This window comes from Prionailurus bengalensis, chromosome C2 (genome assembly GCF_016509475.1).
Source record: "Prionailurus bengalensis isolate Pbe53 chromosome C2, Fcat_Pben_1.1_paternal_pri, whole genome shotgun sequence".
Classification (NCBI taxonomy): Eukaryota; Metazoa; Chordata; class Mammalia; order Carnivora; family Felidae; genus Prionailurus; species Prionailurus bengalensis.
This window is the reverse complement of record NC_057350.1, coordinates 126,121,865-126,149,538: the sequence shown is the minus strand read 5'-3', so window position 1 is coordinate 126,149,538 and position 27,674 is coordinate 126,121,865. Positions and strand designations below refer to the sequence as shown.

General features: G+C 44.0%; 1 protein-coding gene across 1 annotated transcript; it reads left to right on the top strand.

Moving 5' to 3' along the window:
• The first annotated feature begins 4,039 nt into the window (after positions 1–4,039).
• Positions 4,040–22,979, top strand: CLDN18 (claudin 18). The gene is made up of 5 exons (XM_043595323.1): positions 4,040–4,433; positions 14,652–14,816; positions 15,451–15,568; positions 19,707–19,817; positions 20,792–22,979. The coding sequence occupies exons 1-5, from the start codon at positions 4,214–4,216 to the stop codon at positions 20,961–20,963; spliced, it is 786 nt and encodes a 261-aa protein (XP_043451258.1). The 5' UTR covers positions 4,040–4,213; the 3' UTR covers positions 20,964–22,979.
• Positions 22,980–27,674: the final 4,695 nt, after the last annotated feature.

Below are 27,674 nucleotides of genomic sequence, written 5' to 3'. Positions count from 1 at the left end.
GTTTAGGTAAACCTTTATGTAATGGAATACTAATATGCTAGCATTAAAATACTAATTTGCTCATAACAAATTAAATGTTTAATATTAAACATATTAAATGATGTTTACAAGGAGATTTAATTATGTATGCAATTAAGTAAAAAGTGCAAAACATCAAGTTATATAATCTCTTAATCATGTGAAAATATATATACAAAGAAAGGATAAAAAGGAAATATACCAAATATTTTGTCTAGGATTTGAAATTATGAGTGATTTGTTAAAATTTTCTCTACCTCCAAATTTTCTCTTTTTTAAATTTGTTTTAATGTTTATTCATTTTTGAGAGACAGAGAGCATAAGCAGGGGTGGGGCAGAGAGAGAGGGAGACACAGAATCTGAAGCAGGCTCCAGGCCCTGTGCTGTCAGCACAGAGCCCCGTGCGGGACTCGAACTCACAGATGGTGAGATCATGACCTGAGCCAAAGTCGGTCACTCAACCGACTGAGCCACCCTGGTGCCCTTGTACCTCCAAATTTTCTATTATGAGTACCAAAAGGAGGAATCAGAAATTAGGGACATACAGTGTGGTAATACTTTGAGAGAAAGAAATTAATAGATGTATCAATTATTTGTCTCACTAGTCTACTCATTTTATTGCTATTTGACCACCATTTTTGCCTAATTACCATAGAAGGTTTTATACATATTAATGTTCCTAAAAAGGTGTAAAGAAAAGGTGAGAAAATTTTTTTCTCCAATATCAGTAAAATAATATAAGCTTCTAAACATTTATAACCTGAAATGGTACTGCCAGAACCATATTTAAATGTGAACATAAGGATGATTTCCCCAAAGAAACCAGCAAAACATTTTGCTCCACTTTAACGGTTTGAAACAAAGCTATATCAACCCCATTATTGTTAAACAAAATCAGACCATGAATAACAATAATGATTATTATAAATAGTTATATAATGATATGATTATAATTATAATTATAATAAAAATAATAAGTATTATTATATATTGTTATAGTCAGACCATAAATTATTATTATTATTAGAGACACATTTAATGTATTTTGACAAAGCCTCTTACATGAACGAAGAAGCCAGAATTTCCTCTGTGGACCCCCCATTCACTCTTTGGCAGTGACACTTAAAAAGCAGCGGTCCAGGAGCGCCTGGGTGGCTCAGTCGGTTAAGCGTCCGACTTCGGCTCAGGTCACGATCTCACGGTCCTGAGTTCGAGCCCCGCATCGGGCTCTAGGCTGATGGCTCAGAGCCTGGAGCCTGCTTCTGATTCTGTGTCTCCCTCTCTCTCTGCCCCTCTCCTGTTCATGCTCTGTCTCTCTCTGTCTCAAAAATAAATAAACGTTAAAAAAAAATTTTTTTAAAGCAGTGGTCCACTTTATAGCACAGAAAACCCACCAGAAAATGACAAATTACATCTTCCAAATGTTTTTAAACCTAGCAATATTTATTTCACATTTAAAAAGTATGTAGACTTACATTTTCTCTCTATTCATTCAGTATTCTACTAGGTAGAAGCACCTTCAGTTTATCCTTTTTTTTTTTCTTTTTTTTGAACGTTTATTTATTTTTGGGACAGAGAGAGACAGAGCATGAACGGGGGAGGGGCAGAGAGAGAGGGAGACACAGAATCGGAAACAGGCTCCAGGCTCTGAGCCATCAGCCCAGAGCCTGATGCGGGGCTCGAACTCACAGACCGCGAGATCGTGACCTGGCTGAAGTCGGACGCTTAACCGACTGCGCCACCCAGGCGCCCCCAGTTTATCCTTTAAAATTAACTTTTCTTGGGGCGCCTGGTTAAGGTCTGACTTGGGCTCAGGTCATGATTTCAAACCATGTGTTGGGCTCTGTGCTGACAGCTTGGAGTCTGGAGCCTACTTCAGATTCTGTGTCTCCGTCTCTTTCTGCCCCTCCCCCACTCATGCTCATCTCTCTCTCTCTCTCTCTCTCTCAAAAATAAATGTAAAAGAAAATTTTTCTAATTAAAAAAAATAAAATTGACCCTTTCTTCTCCCCAAAAATAAAATCACTGTCACCATTCTAAACAAGAAAGAAAGCTAATTCATTATTACAGAATAACTTTTTTTCCCTGTCTTGAAATCTCGCATAAAAATATTTCCATAGGGAAGGGGAGAGGAAAAACTGCCATGTGAGAGTAGATAACTTGTAATAACCTATTTTTTTTTTTATTTTTCCATTTTCAATTGACTATTTCAGTGGTACTGTAGTCAAGGTATGGAGTGGGTGTTAGACAAATGTCATAAAATGAACATAAATGTTCCAACATAAATGTTGGAAACCAAACATCTACAGATCTCTTTATGAATAAAAAGCCGGCCTCTTGGTTGAAATAAGAACAAAATGGACTCTGTCCACAGAAACTGTGGCAGAATCATTGCAGAACTATTCCAATATTTTCCGATCTAATCCCCCTCCAGCAGCAAAGATCAGAATCACTTTTTCTGGTTGTTCCCTCCCCACCTTTTGGACTTGGCCTTGTAACTCAGCTTAGGGAAAACAGACACACCAACACTGTTTCACCCTAAGTGATGTAACTCTTGCTTACTCTCTTCTTTTGAGTTTTCTGGCTCATGATTCACTCTCTACACTGATCACAGAACCTAAAGCAAGGGATGCACTTGAGGGGAGTATTGCCTCCATTCATACTAGGGGGAGACCTTCCATATTTGCTTTCTGTGTTTGCTGGGTAAAAAGCTGTGGGAGCAGTGGCTGGACGCACTCAAGATAACATTGAAATGTCCAGATGCACAGGCTTGTTTCCTGGAGAACCTGTACAGGTTAGACATTGGTGGGTGAGTGTGTTTCCCAGCCTGGAAACCCAGAGTTGGGGAAGCCAGAATTAAAATGGTTCCGAATTCAGACACCTGATACACATGACCCCCCAGGAAGTGGCAGGTTAATCAATTCTCGAACAAAATCGAATTGGGTAGTCAAAATGCAATGGCTAATTTCTGGCCAAGTCTCTCTTTTTCAGGATTACATAATTCCTGATATTTTGACCAACTGTAGTGAAAACTTTTCTGCCAAGTGTGGAAGACAGTGTATGAGATCCAGGAGGGCTCTGAAGTATTCTATTTAGTCTGCAAATGGAACAGATAAAGTAACCGTAACCTGTAGGGGCTGAGCAGTTTGCCCCAAATCACCCAGCACAGAGCGAATTAGTAACAGGGTAAGGAGCAGATCCCAGGTCTCTCTGTAACCAAATCAGGGCTTTTGGCCCAGCCAGTCCTAATCCCTTCTTTGGCCTTTCTAGAAGCTTCTGTGTCTGCCACGTGGTCTTCACGTGGTTCTTGTGGCATGAGTGAAAAGGTAAAGTGGAGGTCGGCAGGATGTCTGGCTTCCTCTCATCCTATTTCCAACACCTGTAAAATGAAAGCATTATCTCTTGGATTTGACTTCCTGTTCCCAAACGTGGGGACAACCATGCCTGCCCCTGCCTCTCCACATGGAAATAGAGAAAGAGCACCAGACTGGAAGTGGGCACTGGAGCTCCGCCTTTACTGACTTTACAGCATCTGTGGTTCAAGGCCCTTAGACAAGTTCCTTAATCTATCGTGCCTCACTTCACTCAAAATGTATGGGTGTGGGATAATAATACGTACTCCACCCATTCCTGTAAGAGTGCAATGGAAAGACGTGCAGGAAAAGTAGTTTGTGAGCTGTGGAGGAGGAAATGTGAAAGTCTGGTTGAAGATGGAGACTCCTGGGGCCTTTGTTTTAAGTGATGTCAGCCTAAGGACATTACTCTCCGCCGAGCAGAGCCTAGAAGAAAAGGCTGTGGGGGCTGCCCGCGGCGCTGGACTCGTCACCTTTCTAGCCAGGCGGTGGCCGGCGTGCTCGTGTCACAGCCAGAGCCACGGACAAGGGAGGCTGGCAAGGCCTTCAGAAAGGGTGTCCACTCCAACCACTCTGCTCCCACACCAGCTGGGCCTGCGCAGCTCGGCGGACAAGTGCCTCTTGGGGCCGCTTCCCTAACAAATGAAAACATAATGCCCTTGAGCCAAGAGTGAAACTGAACTATCTAAGGAAAACAGAGTGAGCAAACACCAAGAGCCGAGGGAAACCATCTGATTAGGGCAGCTCCGCTCAGGAGCACAACTGGCCCACGCACACCCTGCACAGCAGGAAGGTGCAGCTAGACCTCGGGCGGCGGGTGGAGGGCGCGCGGGGCCGAGGCTATGTCCACCACCACGTGCCAAGTGGTGGGCTTCCTCCTGTCCCTCCTGGGCCTGGCGGGGTGCATCGCCGCCACGGGGATGGACATGTGGAGCACCCAGGACCTGTACGACAACCCCGTCACCTCCGTGTTCCAGTACGAGGGGCTCTGGCGGAGCTGCGTGAGGCAGAGCTCAGGGTTCACTGAGTGCAGGCCCTACTTCACCATCCTGGGCCTTCCAGGTAGGCCCGGCAGCACGGGGGCCCTGAGCAGGTGAGGGCCGGGGAGGGGTGTCTGTGCTCCCTGCAGCCAGGAGGGACGTCAGAAATCACACCAGGGACTGAGCCTCGCTCCCCACCTCTGGGTATGACCCTTGCAGCTCAGAATAAAAGGTGTGAATGAGAGAAGTTGGCTCCATGACAAAGAGGGCTATAGTTGTCCTGGAGAAAATTGGAGAATTCATACTCAAGTCAAAGGAATTGCGGGTGGTGAAAAGAATGGGATTTGTTGTAAGGGTAAGCATGCTCATGATACTAGAATAGACTAATGGTCCTCAAAGGAGAAAATTGTGTGCATGTGACTTGCTCTTGCCTGCACATACATGGGAGCAAGGAAGTAGGTTGGTGAATTATTTTCTTCTAGCCCAAAACGCTTATGGAGAACTAATTTCATTTCATTTTCAACTCAATTCAATTTTGCTTTGAAAAGCTGGAGTCTCTGAAAGTGTCAGAAAATGTATATTGCCATTAAATTATAAATATCCTTTGTTTGCTTTGCGTTAAGAGGTTCTAGTGTGCACTCCTAAGAAACAGTGCATGCCAGAATAAGTTATAATTATATTATAGTAATTTCATAATATAAATATAATTATAAATGTGACATCTTTTCACCCCTGAAGATGAAGTTAAACCCCTGCTTTTAATACAGATAATTATTTCAAACATGCACATAGGAACTTTGCATTCTAGATATTATGAAAGCGACTCGTATTTAAAGAAAGAGGGTGGGCAAAAAGAAAATAAAAGGTCAGTCTAATCAGTGGCTCCAAGGAGTGGCCAAGATAGGAGTTTGGTGAGGAAGGGAAGAGTGTTTGATTTGCCACTCTGAAACTAACACCTTATGAACAGGTAGATGGAAATAAACTTGCACTTGAAATTGAATGATGAAAAGCAATTCAACTAATTTATCTTCATTTTTGGAAAGAAAAAGAAGATGGGTGACAGAGCAGAACTCGGGTTTTTACTGCATTTTGGAAGCCATTCCTATTGCAGGACCAGCAGGATCACTAACTGAGACCTGCTTAGGGAAGCAAGGCAGGTGGGACCTGGCCACAAGAAGACAGCGCAGAGGGATCATGCTCTCCTGTGAAGGGAGAGGTCAGAAGGGAGGAGGTGCAAGACCATAGACTGTCGAGTCACATCTCATTTTAACTATTAAAAGAAGATAAAAGTGGCGCCTGGGTGGCTCAGTCGGTTTAGCATCCAACTTCGGCTCAGGTCATGATCTCGCAGTTCATGGGTTCGAGCCCCGCATAGGGCTCTGTGCTGTTAGCTCAGAGCCTGAGCCTGCTTCGGACTCTGTGTCTCCCTCTCTCTCTCTGCCCCTCCCCAGCTTGTGCTCTCTTTCTCTCAAACACACATAAATGTTAAAAAAAAAAATTGGTTTAATGAAGGAAAAAGATTGACCTCATATTCAAAATTGAGGCATGACATCCCATAACTTCATGCTCAATAACCTCAGCTCAGGGCCAAACCATACATTACCAATCTCTTGCTCATTCTGTTTCTTTCCACACATGGGGCCCCACACCATCCTGTCTGATCAGCCCCTATTCTTCTTGTCATCTCTCCTCCTCACTTAGGCTTATATCCTCCTTTCCTACAAGATCTCATGATTCTGATCATTGTCAAGTTCTGTCTCTCCCTGGGTCACTGACAACCAAATGAAAAGAATACATTTTACTATCACCTGTCGCTCTTCGTCTTTCTCAGTCCGGTTTCTATCCTTCATCTCTCTAGAGTGTTTGCTCCTTTGACTATGGCAGATCGGGTAGAATCTTCCAATCACCGACTGCCAGTTCTCAGTTCTCATCTCTCGGGCATTTTAAAAGCCAAACCCTCCATGGTTCCCCCATTTGCAGCTTAATTAGGTGTAGACATGACTGCCTGACACCCATGCCCTCCTATCTCCCTCATCTTGCCTGACTTAACTCTTACAATTCCTCTGCCCCCCAGCCTCTGCTTCTCCCTGTCCATTTACTCTACCCTAGGCTTGATCCTGGATACCCATTTCTCTCACTGCCAAGTACCCCCTCCACCACTCCACTGCCATCTCCATGAATCTTCTCATATGCAGGGTCCAGCCCAAATATGACCTCCTTTGTGAAGCCTCCTCACATCCCTAAATTGAATAGGATCCCCCAGATCTCTGTACCAGACCCAGGCACTCTAATAACATTGGGCACATCCACCCTCATGACACTGCTCGCAAGTTGGAAGAGCTGAAAAGCTCCAGGCAGCCATCACAAAGTCATATCCCAGTCCTGCCTGTCTGAGTCAGGGGAACAGGATTCCACCAAAAGCCAGGAAAAACATTTCTTGGGCCTGAATATGCAGAAACGGAGATACTTGAAATCACTGTTAATGTATGGCCATGGAGAACAGCGTGGATTTAAGAATAGCAAGGCTTCGGGGTGCTTGGGTGGCTTAGTCGGTTAAGCATCCGACTTTGTCTCAGGTCATGATCTCACAGTGTGTGAGTTCAAGCCCCGTGTCAGGCTCTTTGCTGACAGCTCAGAGCCTGGAGCCTGCTTCAGATTCTGTGTCTCCCCTCTCCCTGTCCCTCCCCTGCTCGTGCTCTGTCTCTCCCAATAATAAATAAATGTTAAAAAAAAAGTAAAAAAAAAAAAAAAAAGAATAGCGAGGCTTTTGTGCAGCAAAAGTGACTACAATGTAAATTGGCATCCCAAAATGCAAATATTTGTTTGGTGACTTAAGATTTGGCTGACTAATGTAGGGGACAGGTGGGAAGATTGCCAGAAGGAATAGGCTAAAAAGACCCTCAAAACCTGAAGGCAGGAACATAAGAAGACAGAGCAGCCAGAGAGAAGGCCAGAGGGTGGCCCAGAGACACTTGTAGGGCTCCGGAGGAAGCTGAAAGGGGTAACATTAACTACTCAGGACCTAGAGGGCACTGAAACAGCTGCTGAGAACATTTTCTTGAGCGTGACAAGGGGCCGAGGGAAGAGAGACTGAAGCAGAGGAGCTGGGTGAAACATCCAGAGACAGAAATGGAAGGTTGAAAGTTTAATTTTGACCTAGAGCTCAGGGGAGTACCAGCCTGCAGCAGAGAATTAAGCTTTAAAGTTACTATAAAAGCATGAGGCAGATACCATTGTAATACTTCAGTTAACAGTCATAATAATCACTGCCAATTATTCAATTCTTCCTAAGGATAAGCTCTTTTCTTGCAAAATCTCACATACCCTTCATTCATCTGATAAAAATGTATCACGTTTAGTTGGAACTTACAGCCATAGAATAATTTAATTCCATTCGACTAGCTATACTATGTAACCTACAGATAGATTAATGAGGTAAATGGTTGTAGTAGCAGGACTATTTACCTATATATGACCAGCTCTGTATAATTTATAGCCCAAGACGCCCTCTCATTATATTCCAAACAGTCAGAGCAGCATGTCATTCTCCAAGGACAGTGCCCAGAAATATAAACCGACCATTTCTGCACATAGACCTACCAGTTGAACCTTCACAGCAATACAGGGTAATGTGTATCAGCTTTGTTTTTACAAAAGTGGAAACTGAGGCTCAGATATGGAGACAAGGTAAGGTGCCCAAGCTCCCATGGACAGGAGATATCAGATGCAGGAAATGAACACAAGGCTGAAACGCTTCCAAGTCTGTGTCTTTAGCCCTGCCCATGCTCAGGCCCTGCTTCTACATTCCAGATACAAGGAGCTGCCTTTAGAATTGAAGAGATTGGCCTGCGCTTGAGCACGCTAAGAGTAGAGGGTACATCTGCACCTTGACCCATTTATAGCCATATCGTCACAATGCACAATTAGGCGTACCGAGTTTAAAGAGTGGATGACTTGTGTGTCATTTCCTTCCCACCCACCCACCCCCTGCCCTGGAGACAGTGGGGGGAGGAGAGCAGAGGGCTGTCAATGAACAGGGTGGAGAGGAGGCAGAGACCTGGCAAATTCATGTCCCTGGTCCCATGATGACATCATAGGCAAGTGATATTTTTTCTAATGTGTTTGCAAATATTTGGATTGAATTTGGTGCCGTGGCAGGGCCTTACAGTTAAAGGCAGGTGAACTGGGATCAAGGGCTAGCTTGGCCAGCTAGGTCTCTCAATCTTGCTCTCCCCATCTGTGAAATGCCTCACAATAAGGTGTTTGTGTGAAAGGGCTTTGCAATCCATTTAGCAGATCTGGTTCTTGGTGTCAGTCAGTCATTACTGCCCTGTCTACACCACCCAAATCTCTCAAACAGGACATTTGATCTTCCAGGGTTTTTTTCTTCTCCAAAATCAAGCATCTATTATGAATCCAAATACCCAAACCAAATATTATTTAGGGTACTCTTTTTCTTCTTTCAGTCCCCCATGCTACCCGTGTTCTGGCACATCACTGATTCCCAGCCTCTTTGCAGGCACTAAAGGTCTTGAGTTTTCTTTCATACAACTGGCCACATTGGCCCCCTTTCTCTAGCAATGTGAAAAACCAACAGCCACTGAAGACCTAAAGAGTGTCCCATCAACCTGCCAATCATATTTACACACCCAGGAATGGGCAGTTTTAGTGAAACCACATTTAACCCAGGAAACAATTCTACAAAATCTAAAGCACAAATCCATAAAGGAAAAAAAAATACCAAACTGCTTTCCAGTACCCTTTCTAAAGGAGCCACCTGGTGTGTTTCTCCTTACGATTGGCTATTTGACATTAAGTCCAGTGTTCCTGATCCTGTGAAACCAGCTTGTCTTTTCCCGATGTCTGGTGGAAGAAACTGGCCCTAAGAGGTAAAGGGGTTATAAGTTAGTGATAAACTTGAAATGAAATCGGGGGGAGCCCCTTGGTTTTTGGTCAAGCTGCTTTCCCCTTTCTTCAAGAAAGAAATCTATTTTGGCCCAAACATACCTTTTTAAATATGTGGACACACATCCAAATGTGTCCCCACTAACATAGATCAGAAGATCCCACAGAGAACTGAGGACACATTTGCAAAGCCGGAGAGGACCTGTACCTGAGGCGTAAACTGTGACCGCTTGCCCTATGCAAATGCAGGAATCAGAGCACGTCCTCAGCTTGTGATTGTGGTGGCGGTTGCATTGACAGCAGGGCAGCCACACGCAAAGCATCAGGCCCTAGCGTGGACTAGTCAGTGGGGGGGTCTCCATTTCTTGGTGGAGACACACATGGCCAGAGTCACGTAGCTGGACCCCACCTTAGAGTCAAAAAGGAAGGACAATGAAGACGGCGCCTCACCCCTCACTGTCTCACCTGCCCCTCCTCCTCGTTGACAGCCAGATCTTAAGTCCATTTTTCCTGATCTTCTCTCTGCCTTGGCCCAGGACTTATGCTTCCTACTCTTCTCCAATCTGCTTCCCCTCTCGCCCCTCACCCTCCCTCATGCATGGCTTTTTCAAATCCTCAACCATATTCTATCACCATATGAGAGGGTTCACGTTTATACAGTTAGTACCAGCCAAAGCAGCTGGTCCTCACAACATCTTTGTGCAAGAGATATCTCTATCCAGCTCCAGGGTTGAGGAAATTCAGCTTCAGTGAGGTTAAAAGATTTGCCGAATGGCACCTACCTGGCGTCACACCATTCTGTAGGATTTCATGGGACACAAAGGACTTCCATATTGGTTCCCTGAGATGTCAGGAGAAGCTAGGCCCTCTCACCCTTGTTCTGAAGGGCCTTTTCTCTGAGGTCTGGCCTCAGATTTCCCTTCTCTGGGCTCCCCTCCTTTGGACTCCTCCATCAGCCTCCCCTGCCTCCAATCTGAAGCCAAGCTGTGCCTGAGGTATGGGTCCTCTCTAACCACCACCAACAAAAGCCTCGGGTCCAGGCCTCTGGCTCCTGGTGATTTGCTGTCTCATAGCCTCACACCCACACCCCAGCTAGCTCAGGGATGTCAGCCCCTGGGAACTCTTTCCTCTCAAGTCCCTGCTCTAAGCACCTCCTCCAGAGCCTCTTGAGGGTTGTTTTCCCAAATTATTCCTTGAAATTTTATGTTATTGAACAATTCAATGCAAGTCTCTAGGGGTGGAGGCAAAACATTAATATTTCTTTAAAAGCTCCCCCAAGAGATGCTAAAGTGCAACCAGGGTTGGGAACCACACCCAAACCCACCTTGCCTGTCAGTCCATAGCTAGTTTGGGGGAATAAGATATTTTGCAACAGGGAGGGAACACTGAGTTCCCATTTTTCTGTTTGCTTCTGTCAGCTCTGAATCCTGCCCACCCTTCAAGTCTGATAATGCCTCATTGTTCATTGGAAAGAATGCCGTAGTCACACCTTTGGTGCAGGGAATCAGTCTATAGAGCCGTTGACTCACCTGTTATCAGCTGATAAGCTTATGTGCCTCTTGCTCAGAATAGCAAATAAGAGACAGTGTGGCTAAAAGAGAAACCTACCCCCTTTGGGAGCAGTTTCTCTGGGTACCTATCTATGGAAGATTAGAATCCCAGATGGTAGATTCTTCCAGCTGGAAAGGAAGTTCAGGTCACCCCCATGCATCTCCATTGTCATTACTAGACATGGGGGGGGGGGCGGTTCTAGCAATGAGTGGTAGAGAACATTTCCTCCTACTTCCTGGAACCTGCCCCCATCACAGCTCCCACTCTCAGAAGCACCCCTCAAGGGATCTCCGAAGCAAGGAAGAACTTGGTCTATGCATCCAGGCCCAGGATTGTGACTCTGACAGTGGTCCCACAAGTTATAAAACAATGTTGTGTCTTTTCCAACCACGGGCTAAGAGAAATGTGCTCAGGGTGAGGGTGGACCCCTGATTCAAAGCAGGTGCCAGTGTTCATCAGAAATCCAGATGTCAAGAGATAGCAGGAAGGAAATGAGGCCTTGCCATGCATACCTGACTCAGCAAAGACAAGAGGGCATCTGACAGCCTGAGGCAAAGGCTGAGCAGGACAGGCTGGCCCAGGCTCCAGTCCCCAAGGGCTCCTGTGGCACAGCAACAGCAACTCTCCATACGAGGCAAGTCCACAGTGATTTCACCTCCCACTTGCCAATCTCACAGCCCTTCTAATCCAGCAATGACAGGCAAGACCATGTGCCTCAGCCACGGCCACCTCATGATGTGTTTTCAAGAACAAACTTTAAAACTACTCAGTCTAAAGAATTAATGACCCCACCCTTGCTGAGAGTCCAGGAGAAATGTTAATTTGTTATAGAATGAGGAAAGGACATCCTTTATCCTACTTAATTAATATCGTTTATTTGGTTTTTGTTTGTTTGTTTGTTTGGTTGGTTGGTTGGTTGGTTGGTTGGTTTTGGTTGGTTGGTTAGTTGGTTGGTTGGTTGGTTTTGGTTGTTTTAACCAGATGCCTTGCCAGGTGTTTCTCAAAAGGGATAAATGATTTTGTTTTCTGAATAGCTTAAGGCTTAAAATGTCAGAACAAGAGCAGATTTTAAAATCTCCAGCAAGTTTCTGGGTGGATTTGAAGTTCACAAGAGGCCCATGAGGACAAGATGAAGAGAAAGTCAAGCCCCTTCCTCTTTCCATATGTCCAGTTTTCTGGTAGTAACATACACATCAGTATAGCCTGGAGGATATTTCCTGAAGCCTGGGGCTGCCCAGCAAATGTCCTGTCCATACCTGTCCTGAACCAGGCTTGTAGTAGTATAATTGTATGTGTTAAAGAGAACTAGAACCACATCATAAGCAACTATGAGAATATATACTCCCAAAGTGAAAAGAAATTTGAGGTTCAAGATTTCCAATAAAAATATGATCTTCCCAGATTGTAAACCGCTTGAAGGCAGTGACTATTTTTCATGAAACTTTATATATTCTACAACATCTGACATAGGGTTTTGTAGAGAATTTGAGCTTAAAAATACTTGATGAATGAATGAATGAATTCATGGATAAGTTATATTATTATGTAACATATGACTATGAGCACATACCAACATGTGCTGAGTGAAAACACAAAAATATAAATGAATACACAAGTACATGACACACGCTTGCATTTGTTAATAAGGGAATGAACAGAATGTTTGTTCCCAGTATCCTGTGGGGCCAGCAAAACCATTGAGCAAGGCTTTAGAGAACAAAGGTGGCCCTCTAGAGCCCTCCTACATTAAGAGTGGATCCAAGGGCAACTCCAAGGCCCTCATTGGTTCTCTTTGCCCAACTGGGGTCACCACAGCTCTAGCATCAGAACTCAGCTGTAATCTCAAGATGCCAATGTTAATCGATTCAATTCTTCCAGGGATGAATGGTCAGATCCTGGAGAATTGATCCACACCATAAACCAATATATTTATCCTGCAAATATAGTTGCTAATAGGACCATGACTGATTATATAGCTGCTTGTAGAATTCTCTTCTCAGCAGAGAAGCAAAGTTAAAATCAGAAGTTGCTTCAGGGGAAGAGAATCAGAATCAAGCGGCATAGAACTAGAGTGGCTGGATACCATCATCTCCACAGAGAGAAAGTTGACAGGGCCTCCATTCCTCAGACAATGCCAAAGGCTCTTTAACAAATTCTGAATGATCTGCCTCTCCTTTTTCAGTATACTTCATTGATTCCCAATTCTTCCATCATGACAAGTTGCTTTGTGATACACACCTTAGAGTGAATAAGCTGGCAGCTCCATTGATATTGGCCATATTTGAGATGAAAATCTTCCTGGAGAGATTAGAGAGAAATTCCTCCCAGGACATCCTTGTCTTGAGAGTCACATTCACAAATAAAATCTCCTAGGACATGTTATTCCCTGAAATGATTTTTAGATAATATTTCTTTATACATTTTTAGCGTCCATTTTAGAGGTTGATATTTCATGGCTGAGTCTCCGAGTTTGGAGGATACATTCTCTTAGGTGCTTACAGATCCCTGTACCCTGATGGCAGCCTGTTTTTCCAGGATTAGGTGCCTCAAAGGAATGTACTGTGATGGGAAAAACAATTTGGAGATAGTTCTGGGTTTGACCCCCAGCTCTTGCTTGTCCCTCAAAATATGTCCTCGGGCAAGTTCCTGAACCTCTCTGTCTCAATTTCTTCAATTATAAAATGAAGGTAATCATATCACCGACATTGCAGGGGTTTTTTAATGTGGACTGGATTTGTTCATGTCTGAAAAGCGACTTATAGCTTTCAATCAAAAGTAGCAATTGGCTATGATAACTAGGGTAAGATAGAGCTTTCTGCTTTGCTTCACACAATTCTTCAGTTCTGCTCCACCAGAAATACCCACACTTGGGGCCTTTCCCTCTGGAAAACACCAAGACTCATTTGTCTTTCTTTTGTAAATGCATTATGCTTGTAGCGGGCATGTTTAATGACTGTCTTTCCCCACTTCAACATAAGATCCGTGAGCGGAGAGACCATGGCTGACCTATTAATTACTGTCATCCCTGTGCCTAGTCATAGGGGCTCAGAAAAAAACTGTTGAGATGAGTCAGTGCACATTAAGGACACACTAGAAACCACTTTGGATTTATCTGGAGGGGAGGCACTGGGGGAGAGTCCCAGCAGGATCTACAGCTCCCATTGCTTCCAGAGAAGGGAACTGCTGATAAACTGGTCATGTTGAAAGGCCTGTGAGTGATATAGCAGTCTGTTATATATACCCAAAACCTACAGCTTACCCTGACTATAGTAGTCCCTTTGGAAACAAGCAAAAATGTGGTGCCCTTAGTATATCACCTAGTAACCTTGCTTCATCACACGCTATGAATGAATATCGGGTTTTTCTAAAGCGGACGCAACAATATGAAGCAATGAACCCATATGAAAAGACTAGAGGAGAACGATGTTTGGGATAGAAGCCAAAGTCGCACAGTTTTACTATAAGCTCTATCAGTAATTTTTCATGTCACCTTAATCAAGCTATTTCCTCTTCCTTCTTTAAAGCTTATCAGGCTTTAAAATGAGGAAATGAAATAGCTATCCATTGGTTGTCCCTACTCCCAACAGTTCATGATTTTTGTCATTCTACAGACAATTGTGTACATGCAGGTCCTTCAACAATCAGAGGATTGTATGTGGTGGTTTTGCATTTCTCACAATTCCACACCCCCTGGCAATGACAAGGTTCACATTTTATGGACTTGTTATTTCTCAGGAATTGGATGCTGGCTGATTGTGGTTGCTTTATTTTATTAAACTAAAGCCTGGTGGTCATGCAGAGGTGGTCTCATCTGTCTGCTTGTGTCTTGCCTCTTGCCCCACAGCCATGCTGCAGGCAGTGCGAGCCCTGATGATCGTGGGCATAGTCCTGGGTGCCATCGGCCTGCTGGTGTCCATCTTTGCCCTGAAGTGCATCCGCATAGGCAGCATGGAGGACTCTGCCAAAGCCAATATGACACTGACCTCTGGGATCATGTTCATCATCTCAGGTAAACAAGCAGCCAGGGTTCCCTCTCTCAAATGCTTTTCTGGGAATGTCAAAGTAAAATTATTCTGGCAGAGGAAACATGGTTTCTCCCTATTGAACATGGTTTGAACATGGATCAGAATTTTACACACTGGGATTCAAGATCTGAGGCTAGAGCCCAATTATGCTCTACAGAATGATCATGAATGTTAAGGTCCCCCTTAGCTGCCATCTGATTATTATAAGAAATTCTCAGTCCTAAGGTAGCCATGTGACTCAGTCCCTAAAGACATTATTTTGTCAAGATTCTTGAAAATGATTTTAAGGAAAGAGCACTTGACACCATCGAAGGACCAGACCCAAAATATTTGTATTACTAATCCTTTGTCCCAAGATGCATGGAAAAATCTCTTTCTGCACACATACAAATCCCTCCACAATTAGAGAGATAAGAGAATCTAAGCACTCTAAGAGAGTCTAACATAATGTCTAGCACATAGTGGGAATTCAATAATCAATGCTTGGATTAGCTATTCTGTTATATGAATGGAATGTTCGCAGCCTGCTCATCTAAACTCATTTCAGCATACATTGCCTCAGAAACGTTGTGATCCCTTTAAAGCTGACTCTGGAGCTTTCTTGTATTTTGCCCGCAGGTCTCTGTGCAATCGCTGGAGTATCTGTGTTTGCCAACATGCTGGTTACTAACTTCTGGATGTCTACAGCGAACATGTACACTGGGATGGGTGGGATGGTGCAGACTGTTCAGACCAGGTAAGCTTCCAATCTAGTCTTAGTACCCTGTGGTGAATATTGTTATAAAAATCCTATTAAACACATATGCCTAATGTGACTGTCAGTGCCTGAAATAGCAAAAATTTATCAGAGGCGACCATGCCATATCGTAAATCAACAATGATCTGTAAATTCATAAACTTCATTTCAGTGAAATATCCTTGGTGCTATGACTTGAGGCTGAGCTGACATTTGCATTGAAATACAGCGACAGTTCACAGTATTTATCTAACATGCTTACACAGGCCCCATTGTGGTGGCAATGAAACAGGCACTATTAGCCCAGGCATGTAAATGAGCATCAACCCACATCCCCAGACCATGACAGGAACCTGACTAGGGACAGGTGAAAGCTTGAGTAGAACTGAGAAAGGTGAAGTATAGGTGAGAAGAGTAATGTTATGTTTCTTCCTTGTACAGCTGCCTCTTCTTCTCATTCATTCATTCATTCATTCACTCATTCATTCTATGTATAGAGCACCTGATGTGAGCCAGGAGCTGTTCTGAAAGCTGGGGATAAGACAAGTTCCCCATCCTCACGGAGGTTACAGTCTAGCTGAGGGAAACAAAACCCCACTATAATTTGGTGTCTGAAGGAGGGTAGAACTTTTAAATGCTGGAAGAGCAACTCTAACACATATATTCATTTAGCCACTTCAAAGGGACATATTTCAAAGCAAGAAGCAGCAGTAAATTCTTGATGGAGAAAAAAACCTTCTTCTGAGACAGTGATGTAAATATCATATCTAAGTGACCCATCATCTCTGGAGTGGATACACTTGGTATTTCTCCAGCCACACCATCGTGGGATACAGACAGGGGGTGAAGTTGTATAAATCCATTACTTTCTGGCTCCCAGGAACTCCAGTCCCCATCCATGTTCCTGCTTTGTTTCAAGAATGAGAAGGAAGTGATCCCCATAAGCTCCCCTCATCCTCTCTGTGATCTTCCCACGGTCTCTTGGTTATAAGGGCAACTTAGAAGTATGTTGACCATGTTTTCCTGGGACTTTACCAGTTTTAGCACTAAAAGTCCCACATCCTGGGAAACTCCTCCCTCATGGGCAAGTCAGGATAGTTGATCAACCTACTTAGAAGAGCCTACCTTACCCAGAGTATCTGGGCACCTGTGTCACTGCCCCTGCCAAGAGGAGTCACCCACCCCACTGGCACACAGTGCTAATACCCACATCATCCTCTCACACCATCTCCCTAGAACCTGCACCATCCTTCAGTCAGGCAACTTCAGTCCTGAGATTGAGACTATAGGATTCTAGAATGTTCACTGAGTGCCTTCCTCCATAGATGGGCAGCAGTTTTTCCCTTCTTTCTGTTTTCTCATCCTCTCTACCCAGAAGTCACACAAGACAACACAGCTGCCAAGAAATGTCTTGACAGTGAACTGATGGGCTTTCTGGTACCCCATTTGGTCCCAGCATCCCATCCTCTGCCAATGCCGTGTTAAGGGTACCCAAGCTACAAAGTGCCTGCTTTCATGCTATTCAGAGCTTGTGAGGTGTTTTGTATTAGCCTAAACACTTCATTTTATAACTTGAATTATTCACTACTTTTTAAAAATTAGAAGTGTCATATGTTGGGTTACTCAAACACAGAGCCTGAAAAAACAGATTCTGAGGTTTCATGTGCAAGTGATATATTAAGGAAGGGGAGACCGGGTAGGGAGTGAGGCACCCAGGACAGAGAAGAGGGTAATTGCAATGAATTCTGGGACTCAGCCCAATCCTGGGGAGCTGTGGGGCATGAAACATACCTCAGAGTTGTCTTGACTCCAAAACTTTCATACTTCAGCACCAATCAGCCTCTGTGCACATGGGCAAAATGGCTCCAGTGGCTAAATCAAAACCTGACCTCCAAAGGAAAGCATGAGGGCCAGCAGGCAAAGGCAAAGACCACAGGAGCTGAAGAAGAAACACAGAAATGGTGAAAGGGACATAAGGGACATGGGCAAAGCACCATTAGTGTTTACTACAAGGATATTTCACACCACACACACATACATGCACACAAACATACAGGTATGCAATCCGTTTTTCCAGCTCCTTGTAAAAGAAAAACATCAGATCCAGCAGTACTGGGCCCTCACTCTCTATGGCAACAATCTCTGCAGCTGCAAAATAGTTGCCCTCTTAGCAAGAGCTCACCCTCTCCAGTTTATCCCCACCACTCTCAAATGTCCCAACGCTGAGGCCATTTATCATTATGCTTGTGGGGGTTTTCCCCACTTCACTCATTTAAATTTCTTAGCTGTCCTAGTTAGGTATTTAAGTTTGCTAACCTTGACCAAGAGGATCTAAGTGAAAGAAGGAGACCTCAGTCCTCATGTTCCCCTTGCCCAGAAGATAGTATTAGCTTAATGATGAACAATGAAGGCTTTGGAGGCAGAAGGATCTGCATTTGAATTTCAGTAGCTCCTGTGTCCTTCCTGGGTCTTTGGAAAAGTTACTTAGCCTCTCTAAACCTCAATCCCCTCCTCTGTAAAATGGGAGTGAGAAATCCTGCAAAATGAGGCTGTTGGAAGAATTAAATGAGATTGTGATAAAGGTGCCCATCACAGTGTCAGTAAGGGCTCAATAAATGCTAGTGATGGTTGTCATCATTAACATTATGTCGTCACTCGACCATCTTTAGAAGTATCAAGGACAGGGGTTCTGTCTGCGCCAGGGCTGAGGGACCAAGACTGCCCCCAGGAGATTTACACAGGGGCCTCTCGGGAGGACGCCCAGGAAAAGGTTAGGTGTTAAGCCCCTAGCCACGCTGGGGAGGGCCAACAGGGTGGGATGGGGTTCTTCATTCCAAGCCAACAGCTTTCAAAACAAATGTCTGTCACTTCCAAGTCCAAAGGAAGTAAAAACTGCCTGCAGATAAATGTTCTTCCAGAACTTTTCAAGCCCTGAGCTCAGTCTGCCAGCCTTGCCCTATACATTACGCTTGGTCATCAGGCTTATATTGCTTACTTTGATCCTGCTAAAATGTGTGTACTTTTAAAGCACATCTAAAGGATCTTATTTTCTTGGTTATGGAGGTCTGCACACACATTGCTGTCTTCCAGCTACTGGTATGATGTTCTTAGTTGGTGACTTTTAAACATACTAGTGATTCATGGTGTTCCACGGACAGCCCCATGCTCTTTGGTGGACATGAGGGGAAAACCTCCAAGGGCAGGTATCCGCCATGCTGAACTGTCCTTTTCTGTGGGGCTCTTGGAGATGAAGGGAAAGTCGGTAACTTTCTAACCAACGGAAATACCCAGTGACATCCTAAAAGTTTTTGGCCACTCTCCCCACTGTCCACAGAGGTCCGTGTGGAATCAGAATTATTCTATTCTCAGGAGACTTGGTTCTCGGACAATCCCAGTCAGATCTAACTGAGTCCCATGGAGGCACCCCTCCCAGGGGAAGGGCACCAGCACTGGAGTCAGACCGCCACAGGTTTGAATTCCAGTGTGAGCTGGAGTAGAAGCACCATGAAAGTGAGGGCTTGGTCACCCCTGCATCCCAGTGTGCCAGGGCAGTGCCAGGCACATGGCGGGAGCTCAATAAATACTTGCTGAACAAATGAGTAAACAAATGAAAGAATGAATGGTCACTTCACATTAGTTCTTCCTGACGATAATGCTCCTACCTGCGTGGACAGCTGCCAGGGCTACTTGAGTTAGGTAAGATGAGAGCTTACTGGCCCACAGTAAGAACTCGAGGGGCCAAAATTCCTTCAGAAATAATAACTTCAGACTGCTTCCATATCTCTCAAATTTCTCTTGCCAAACCTTGAAGACACCCCCCACCCAATGCCAATAGGGAGGGAGGGGGATTTCCAATGATGTTTCTCTGAGAGTAGAGACTTATAATTAATTCCATGCCTGAGTGATGCCAGGGGCCTGAAAATCCCACAGCCGTTTTACTGACTAGCTTCAGTCCCACTTCTGTTCTCCAGGGTCCCTCGTTCAGTCAGCTGTGACCCAAAGAAGCATTCAGCGGCATGGTCAGGGATAGGTGTGGAACCCCCAGGAGGGCTGACAGAGAGGACAGGCATGGCCAGGCACAGCGGGTAGGGTCTGAGAGTGGAGTCACCCATACTCATGGCCTCACTTCCCCCCTCAGGTACACCTTTGGTTCGGCCCTGTTCGTGGGCTGGGTCGCTGGAGGCCTGACGCTAATTGGGGGTGTGATGATGTGCATTGCCTGCCGGGGCCTGGTGCCTGAGGAAACCACGTGAGTCTCCCCATCCCAGTGCAATCAGACATTTCATCCGAGTCCATTTTAAAGTATAATTTGCAGCCAGAAGGATCAGTCTGGGTTTTTGAAGAACTTTATTAACTGAAGGATCCTGAGCCTTCTCTTTTATGGGGGACCTAAAGAACAGAATAGGAACATTTCAGCTGAGCAGATTTAGGAATAATCCTGTTTGAGAGAGAAAAATATCCCTCCAGGTTCCCTCAGACTCCAGTATTCTGTAACTCTGTGGTTCTCAGCTGAAAACAATTCTGCCCTCCACGGGGTATTTGGCAACAACTGAACACTCTTGATTGTTGCAGCTTTGGGGTGGGGTGGGGGTGATCCTGGCATCTAGTGGGTGGGGCCCAGGGATGTTGCTAACCCTTGCCCGATGCACAGGCGCTCACGACAAAGAGGCATCTGTTCCAAAATGCCAAAGTACTGCTGCAGAGAAACCCCACTGTAATCCCATAAAGGGGCTCGGAGCTGGGAGACCTCAATCCTAGTCCAGTTCTGTACTAACTAGTCCTGTGAGTTCTAACAAGTCATTTGCCTTCTCTGGGCCTCTGTCAGCTTACCCATAAACTGTGCAGATTAGAAGAGATGGGCTCCATGTATGCACCTTCGCACTCACAAATTCTTGGATTTTTTTTTTTTTTTTTTTTTTTTTTGGCCTAACCATGTTCCCCTGGACATTGTTTCTGGTTCAGCTTCATTTTAATTGATTAACAGCGGGAACTCACTGGTCACTAATGACTGGCTTAATACAAGGCAAGAAATTCTGCTCCAATGCAGAGGCAGAAAAGCTGGTGTCTCAAAGCCTGGGGGTGACCACCTGTCTCAGTTTGCCCAGGGCTAAGGGTTTCCTGGGACACTTTCAGGGCTAAAACAGAGACATTCCAGGGGAAATGGAGTGGCTTTCCCTCTTATCAAATACATCTGTGGTCACGGAATGTTTCTTTTTCTCTCAGCTACAAAGCCGTGTCTTATCATGCCTCAGGACACAATGTCGGCTACAAGCCGGGAGGCTTCAAGGCCAGCACTGGCTTTGGGCCCAACAGCAAAAACAAGAAGATATATGATGGGGGTGCCCGCACAGAGGACGAGGTACAGTCTCATCCTTCCAAGTACGACTATGTATAACTCCAAGACACCTCGGCATGGGCAGAAGAACCCCCCCACCAATTAGAGTGCACTCGAAAAACAAGGAGATTTTACCTTGACTCCTGATTGCTTTTGACTCACAGTTGGAAGTTAGAAAAACCTTGATTTCATCCATGAAGAGGCTAGATGGTCTGGGCCACATGTCTCTGTCTCTAATGCTCCATCACAAAAACAGCCGAGTTATCAGATATGAATTAGAGGCTATAGTTCACAGTTTCCAATCCTCTATTTTTTTTTTAATTTAACCTTCCTCATCTGATGATAGAATGTGGTTTGAATTCCTATCAGACAATAGCCCATCAATGATCTATTTCCCAACTCATCCCCCAGAACAATTCTGAAAGGAAAAAAGGAGAGTCGATCAAAAGACATCATTTTCTGCTATTTGATTTTAACCTCCCCCGCCAACCTGGCTACTAATAAACACTGATTGAAGAAGAAGTGATGGGGAAAGAGATATGTAATGTCTCCAGCTCATTATCTGAGTTTTCTTACACTGTGATCTTGAACATTACCTGGACCAAAGTGATTTCAGTTTGAAGAAAGCTTTCTGCTTTTGTTGGCATCTGCTAATTCCAGCAAGACACCCCCCAGGGGTCTCCTGACCTCTCCACTGCAGGGCATCTTTCTGTCGCAGGCCAGAAAGTGTCCCTAGAAGAATGAGGAAAGGGTATTTGTGGGTAATCTGAGTATATTTGGTATTCTAAATATAATTAGAATAAATAATATATTAGTGAAATGATACACTGTCTCTGTGAATTAGCCTCACCCCTGCACTTGAATAGAAGAAAAAGAAAAAATAATGGCTTTTGATATTGTCAATAAGGACTTTGTAAAATCGCACTTAAGTTTGAATTCCATGAAATGCTCACTCATCCGAATTGTTTCCCTTTGGGCTCTCCAGGACTGTGACGATACATGATAAATACAGTGTAACCCTGTAAAAACCAAAGGATGAAACCTAGGGAGTGAGTTGAAACAAGTTCTTTTGAAAAACAAGAAAACAGTGATGACCCTGAATGTAATGTTACATTTCCAAATGATACATGCCCACACTTGCATGGCCAGAGGTCACATACTTGGCATTGTGGTTACCTTTGTTACTGTGAGAGCTCTTCCCTTCACTAAATTTACCTACAATCGTTGCCACATTGGATGTTCAAGAACCAAAAGCTCTTTGCAGCCGCACGCCTTCCTGGTGTTCACATCACTGCTGTAGGAAGCCTACACTCCTTCCAGGTTACCGGAATTCTATCCCGACACCAGAGCCAGAATAGTCACCCTGGGAATTAAGGGGGGGGGGGGGGGGGAATCTCTCAAATTACCTAATCAGGGAGCAGCAGGCAATGGGGGAATCTCACCATTGGGTTATTACTTGGGGGAAAAAGTCCTCACATCAACAGTGCATATAAAAGTGGCCTCTAAGGAGATGGTGAATATTTATAGGGGGCTTCAGGTGGGACGGATTCTGTCTGGGGAAATGCAGATCACAGCCCATTCAACAGAAAGGAATTTTGTTCACCAACGGCCAAAACAAACTCAGAGACCCTGCTCACTGAGACAGCAATGGTTTGAGGCTATCTCAGATAGAGTATTCATGGAACTCATTGTCTGAGATGGGATAAAGGATGAATAGATAAATCAAGAAACAAACCAAAAACAAACAAACAAACAAACAAACAGGGATGGGGAAGACAAAACTGAACAACCTAGAGCATGGAGATTGTAAAGAGTTCTCAGTATTTGACTTGAAAGCCATGGGCACAATGAGCTCTCCTTCCTACCACCAGAAAGCCGTGGTCAGGTCTGAGATACTGAGGTGTGTCTCAGGTGGGTTTTTAATTAGCACATTCTCTATCCAACACGTCATTTGAAAGCCTCTATGGAGTTAGACTGTGCCTTGTAATTTTGTTGTTGTTGTTGCTCTGTCCTATTGTATATGCATTGACTATTGACCTGCATGTTTTGTTAACTATTAAAAATACTATGATCTCACATTTGAACAACTGCTGCTCTTTTGTCCTGAGCTTCAGGAAGTGGAGATGGAAGTCTCAGCACCTCAAAGCTGAGGGTATCTTCCTGGAGTGTTTCTCATTGCAGAATCTGTCTGCTCAGCTGTAGCTTGGCTGCCTGGAGGCCAACTAGATCTGATCCAGCCCAGTTAGTGGTTCCTGAAAGTTGAGAAGCCTGAATAAAAAGGGATTTCCTGAGCAGCCAGGCATGTGGCATGGGATCCAAGAACCACATTTAGCCTGTCTGACCCTTAGTGCACTAGCCTGAAGCGTCTAATGTCATTGGCCTCCCCATGAGCTAGTAAAACAAGAGAGCCAATGCCTGTCCTCTTAATGCTGTCAAGAACTGGGTTCACCAGCTCAGTTAGCTGTACTCACTGGGGCTGAATCAAGCTTTGGAAGCAACATGAGCTATAGAGTCAGAACAGCCCAACCTCAAATCCAGGCCATACCACTTGTATTAGGTTGAGCAAAGGACTTAATCTCTCTGAGGGTGGGTTTCTGTGGAATGGGGATGATAAGCATAATGGAATAATGCAGGTATAAACACTCAACTTGCATAACTTTAAGACAAGCTGGGTAGTGACTAAGGTAACTAGGATACCTGAGGCCAGCGTTGGCTTCAGACACAGCTGGATCAAGGAATATGACCAAGATTCTACTTTTTCCTGCCCATACTTCAATTCTGCTTTCCTCTCTGTTGGTTTGCTTCTGGAACAGGTTGTCCCCACAGGATAGTAGTGATGGCTGCTCATATTTCTCAGCCTATGCCATCTTTCAGCTAGGGTGCCTTACCAAAAGGATGTATCTCCTCTCTGATATCTGTAGGAGAAAAAAAATCCTGATAAAACTTATTGGATTATTTGAGTCATGTAGCCACCCCTAAATATCTTCATATAACCAGAGCAGTGGTATTTAGCTTAGCCTAGCCTGGGTCCCACAGTCAAAATGTAGAGACTTGTTATATGCCATTAAGGACCGAGAATCCTTAGAAATCAGGCAAACTCATTGCTTTGCCTCATTTTTTTACACCTTTGGTTGAATCTGAACTCCAAGAAAAGTTTCAGAGGCACAGCGTCTGAAACTTTCTGACCAGTTACCAAACAGCATATTTATAGCACAGAGGGAGGATCTGAGAGATTACTCTGGCTCTCACAGAAAATGGATAATTAAAACCGAAAAATGGCAAAAATGTAACATTCAACTTTAAACCAATGGGATTACAAAACTGGTTAGTAGAAAACTGTCCTCGGTTATATAATTTTGAGCTATTCGAGTTTAGATTTCCTAAGATTAGGGACATTTTGAAGACTCTCATGCAAAGACATAAATGAAGGAATCAAATCATAACATACATGTTCAAAATGTGACTCACTATCATTATCCATAAAATTCCCTGGCGAATCCCAAGCTATGGACTACTGACTATTCCTCTGTCATCACCTTGAGGCCCAAAAGGAAGGAGGTATAATCAATGTCTCCATGGGATGGCCAATTCTTTCACCTTTTTCTAGGGTAATACTCAGCCCCATCCCGCCTCCACAGAACATTACACAGGGTCAACCATTGCAATGACCGCAGTTTTTGCCAAAGCACCTGGCATTTCAGAGCCAACACTTTCCACTGGACAGAACACTGAGCTTGGAATCAGAAACCCGAACTTGTCCTGACTCCAAGGCCAAACAGCGGTGTGAACTTGAAGGATCGACAAGAATTCACAACATGCTTTCATTAATTTTGCATTGATTCTTTGTGATCATCAGTACTGCATTTAATTCTTTTACATGCTTCATCTCTACCCCTCCAACAGTCTTGATCTCACTAGCTTCCAACCTGTGACCAGTCTGAGTGAGGGGCCCAAAGCTCCCAGACACGGGTCAGCAACCACACACAAACACTCACACACACAAATGAACACTCACAGATACACACAAACGCCTGGTTATGTTTCTGGATCCTCGGCAGGGTCCCTAATTTATCTGATTTTTTTCAACTCTTAGGCATTTACATGTGCCTCGGAACTGCTTTTGAACTATTCCATTCCTTGAGCTGAAGCCTGGCTGATTTTTCCTACTTACCAATCCACAGTTAGAAAGGAAAGAGATTATTCTCTTTATAATAGCTCAAATTATGGGGCACCTGGGTGGCTCAGTCCGTTTAGGCGTCCGACCTCAGCTCAGGTCATGATATCGCGGTCCGTGAGTTTGAGCCCCGCGTCGGGCTCTGTGCTGACAGCTCAGAGCCTGGAGCCTGTTTCAGATTCTGTGTCTCCCTCTCTCTGTGACCCTCCCCCATTCATGCTGTCTCTCCCTGTCTCAAAAATAAATAAACGTTAAAAAAAAATTTATAATAGCTCAAATTAATATGAAATAAGCATTAAAATAAGCATTAGGAGTTGAAGATAAACCTTTTGTTTAATATTGAGTGCCAGATACTGTATCATGGGGACAAAATGTCACTAAAGTATTTAATTTAGATACCAAAAAAAAAAGTTCTAACAGTGATCGCTTAGTGTGCATACCACCACAATACTCCATAGTAAAAGCAACTACTACCTAATGACCAAATAAAATGAAATCTCTTAGCCACCCCTACCATAGGGGTTGCTAAAAGAAACCAGAATTCTTCCTTAGAGAGCCTTCCAAGGAAAACTGGGTCCTGTGTGGAAACAAGGAACATACAGGTCTCTTCCATAGAAAATAACATATTTTGTTCTGTAAACCTATATTTTTGGAGGAATATAATGTTGTATCTAATATAAAATAAGGCTAAAAGTATTTGTCCTTTAATCCAGCAATCTCCCTTTCTCAAATTTCCCCTAAGGAAATGATCATAAATATTTATGCCTAAAAATATATATCATTTGTTTAGAATAGTAAACCTGGATCCAAAGAATTTTTTTAAAGTGGTTGCTTCTGGTTAGGGATATAATAATACTTTTTCTTTATATTTTTCAGACTTTTCAAAAATTTTCAACAATATTTTCATTTTATACCCAGAATAAACTACCATTTCCTGAGCAGACATTAAGAATGAAGAAGAAAGCATTGATGGCAGAAATGACTGCTAGAGAAACACCATTTTGAACCTTTAAAAAAAATACAGATAATTATAAATGTTAATATTACTATCATTATCATCTGTTTAGATCTAGCAGATCTCAGAGATAGTTTCAGGCACTTTCTGTACACTGGCTCCAATCCTCAAAATAATCCATGAGACAAGTATTATTATGCCTGTTTCACAGATAAAGAAATCAAAGCTCAGTGAGGCTGAATCTTGCCCAAGTGATGATCAGCTGTCCTGGTTTGTCCAAGATTGTCCTCGGTTTAGACTGAAAGTCCTGCATTTCCAGCAACACCTCAGCTCCCAGCAAACCAGGACAGCTGGTCACCCTATGTCAAGGCTACATAGCTAACAGAAAAGCATGGCTCCACACCTCACTCTGTTTCTACTATGCTGGAGTGAATCTCACTAAACAGGTAAAATACATACAAAGGAAAGAAAGAAAAAAGGAAGGAAGGAAGGAAGGAAGGAAGGAAGGAAGGAAGGAAGGGGCAGGAGGGAAAAGCAAATCAACTTTAAAGAAAAAAATATTTGCCTATGAATCCAACAAGCATAATGCTTAAAACAGCACATAGCAAATTCTATTTTTTAATTAAATAATTTATTTATTTGAGAAAGAGTGAGCATGAGAGAGAGGCAGAAAGAGGGAAAGAGAGAATCCCAAGCAGGTTCTGTGCTGTCAGCACAGAGCCTGACACGGGGGCAAAATCTCACCAACTGTGAGATTATGACCTGAGCTGAAATCATGAATTGGACACTTAACCAACTGAGCCACCCAAGGCACTCCTGCAAATTCAATTTTTAATTCTCAAGTTAAAAAAAATGTCAAACAAGAGCAAATCTATTGTAAATGGTGGACAGATGGTAGGAATGGAAGAGAACATTAGGTCCCTTCTGAGCTGTCACATTCACCTCAGCTAAGCTCTCAGGGTGCTAGGCAACATGTGTGCACAAAATTTTAAGGGTTCTAGGGCCAGAGAAAACTGTGGTGTGATGCCACCTGAAAGGCAGGGAAAACCCCAGGGCCCCCAAAGTGCTGTCTGCAGGTAAAAATCCTCCAGTGGTAGCAGCTGAAGGTCCCCAAGATTGGGTTTGGGCCAAGGCCCATGTCAACTTAGCACTAATCTTAGGTTGGGGCCCCCAACACTGGGGTCTGAGTCAGTCTCCACCAACCTTTGAGAGGCTTCCCATTCCTTTCTTGTCTCAAGTGGAGCTGGATATGACTGGTCTTAGGTTTGTGACCAGTCCAGTCTTCCCCTCTTATCAAAGCTGCCACCCTTAGTCCTTGTTGATGATAAAAAAGCTTATTTGTTTTACTTGACAAGCCAACTTGAATTTCCCCAAAGTATTTTTTGAAAGGTGAAATATCAAACATATTAGGCACGTAGGACTTTGCTACCTATACTTAATGGTCGAAGGAGGACAGTTGCCATAGCAATGGCTCTGATAAGAATGATGGAGTGAGACTGGAGGGTGAATAAAATACCATTATGGGGCACAGGCTGCCCAGCCAGCCAGCCTCTTATGATACTGGGAGTGTTTGCCCAAGTCTTAGGAGTTAAGTCATAATTGAGACAGACAGAGAGAGAGAGAGAGAGAGAGAGAGAGAGAG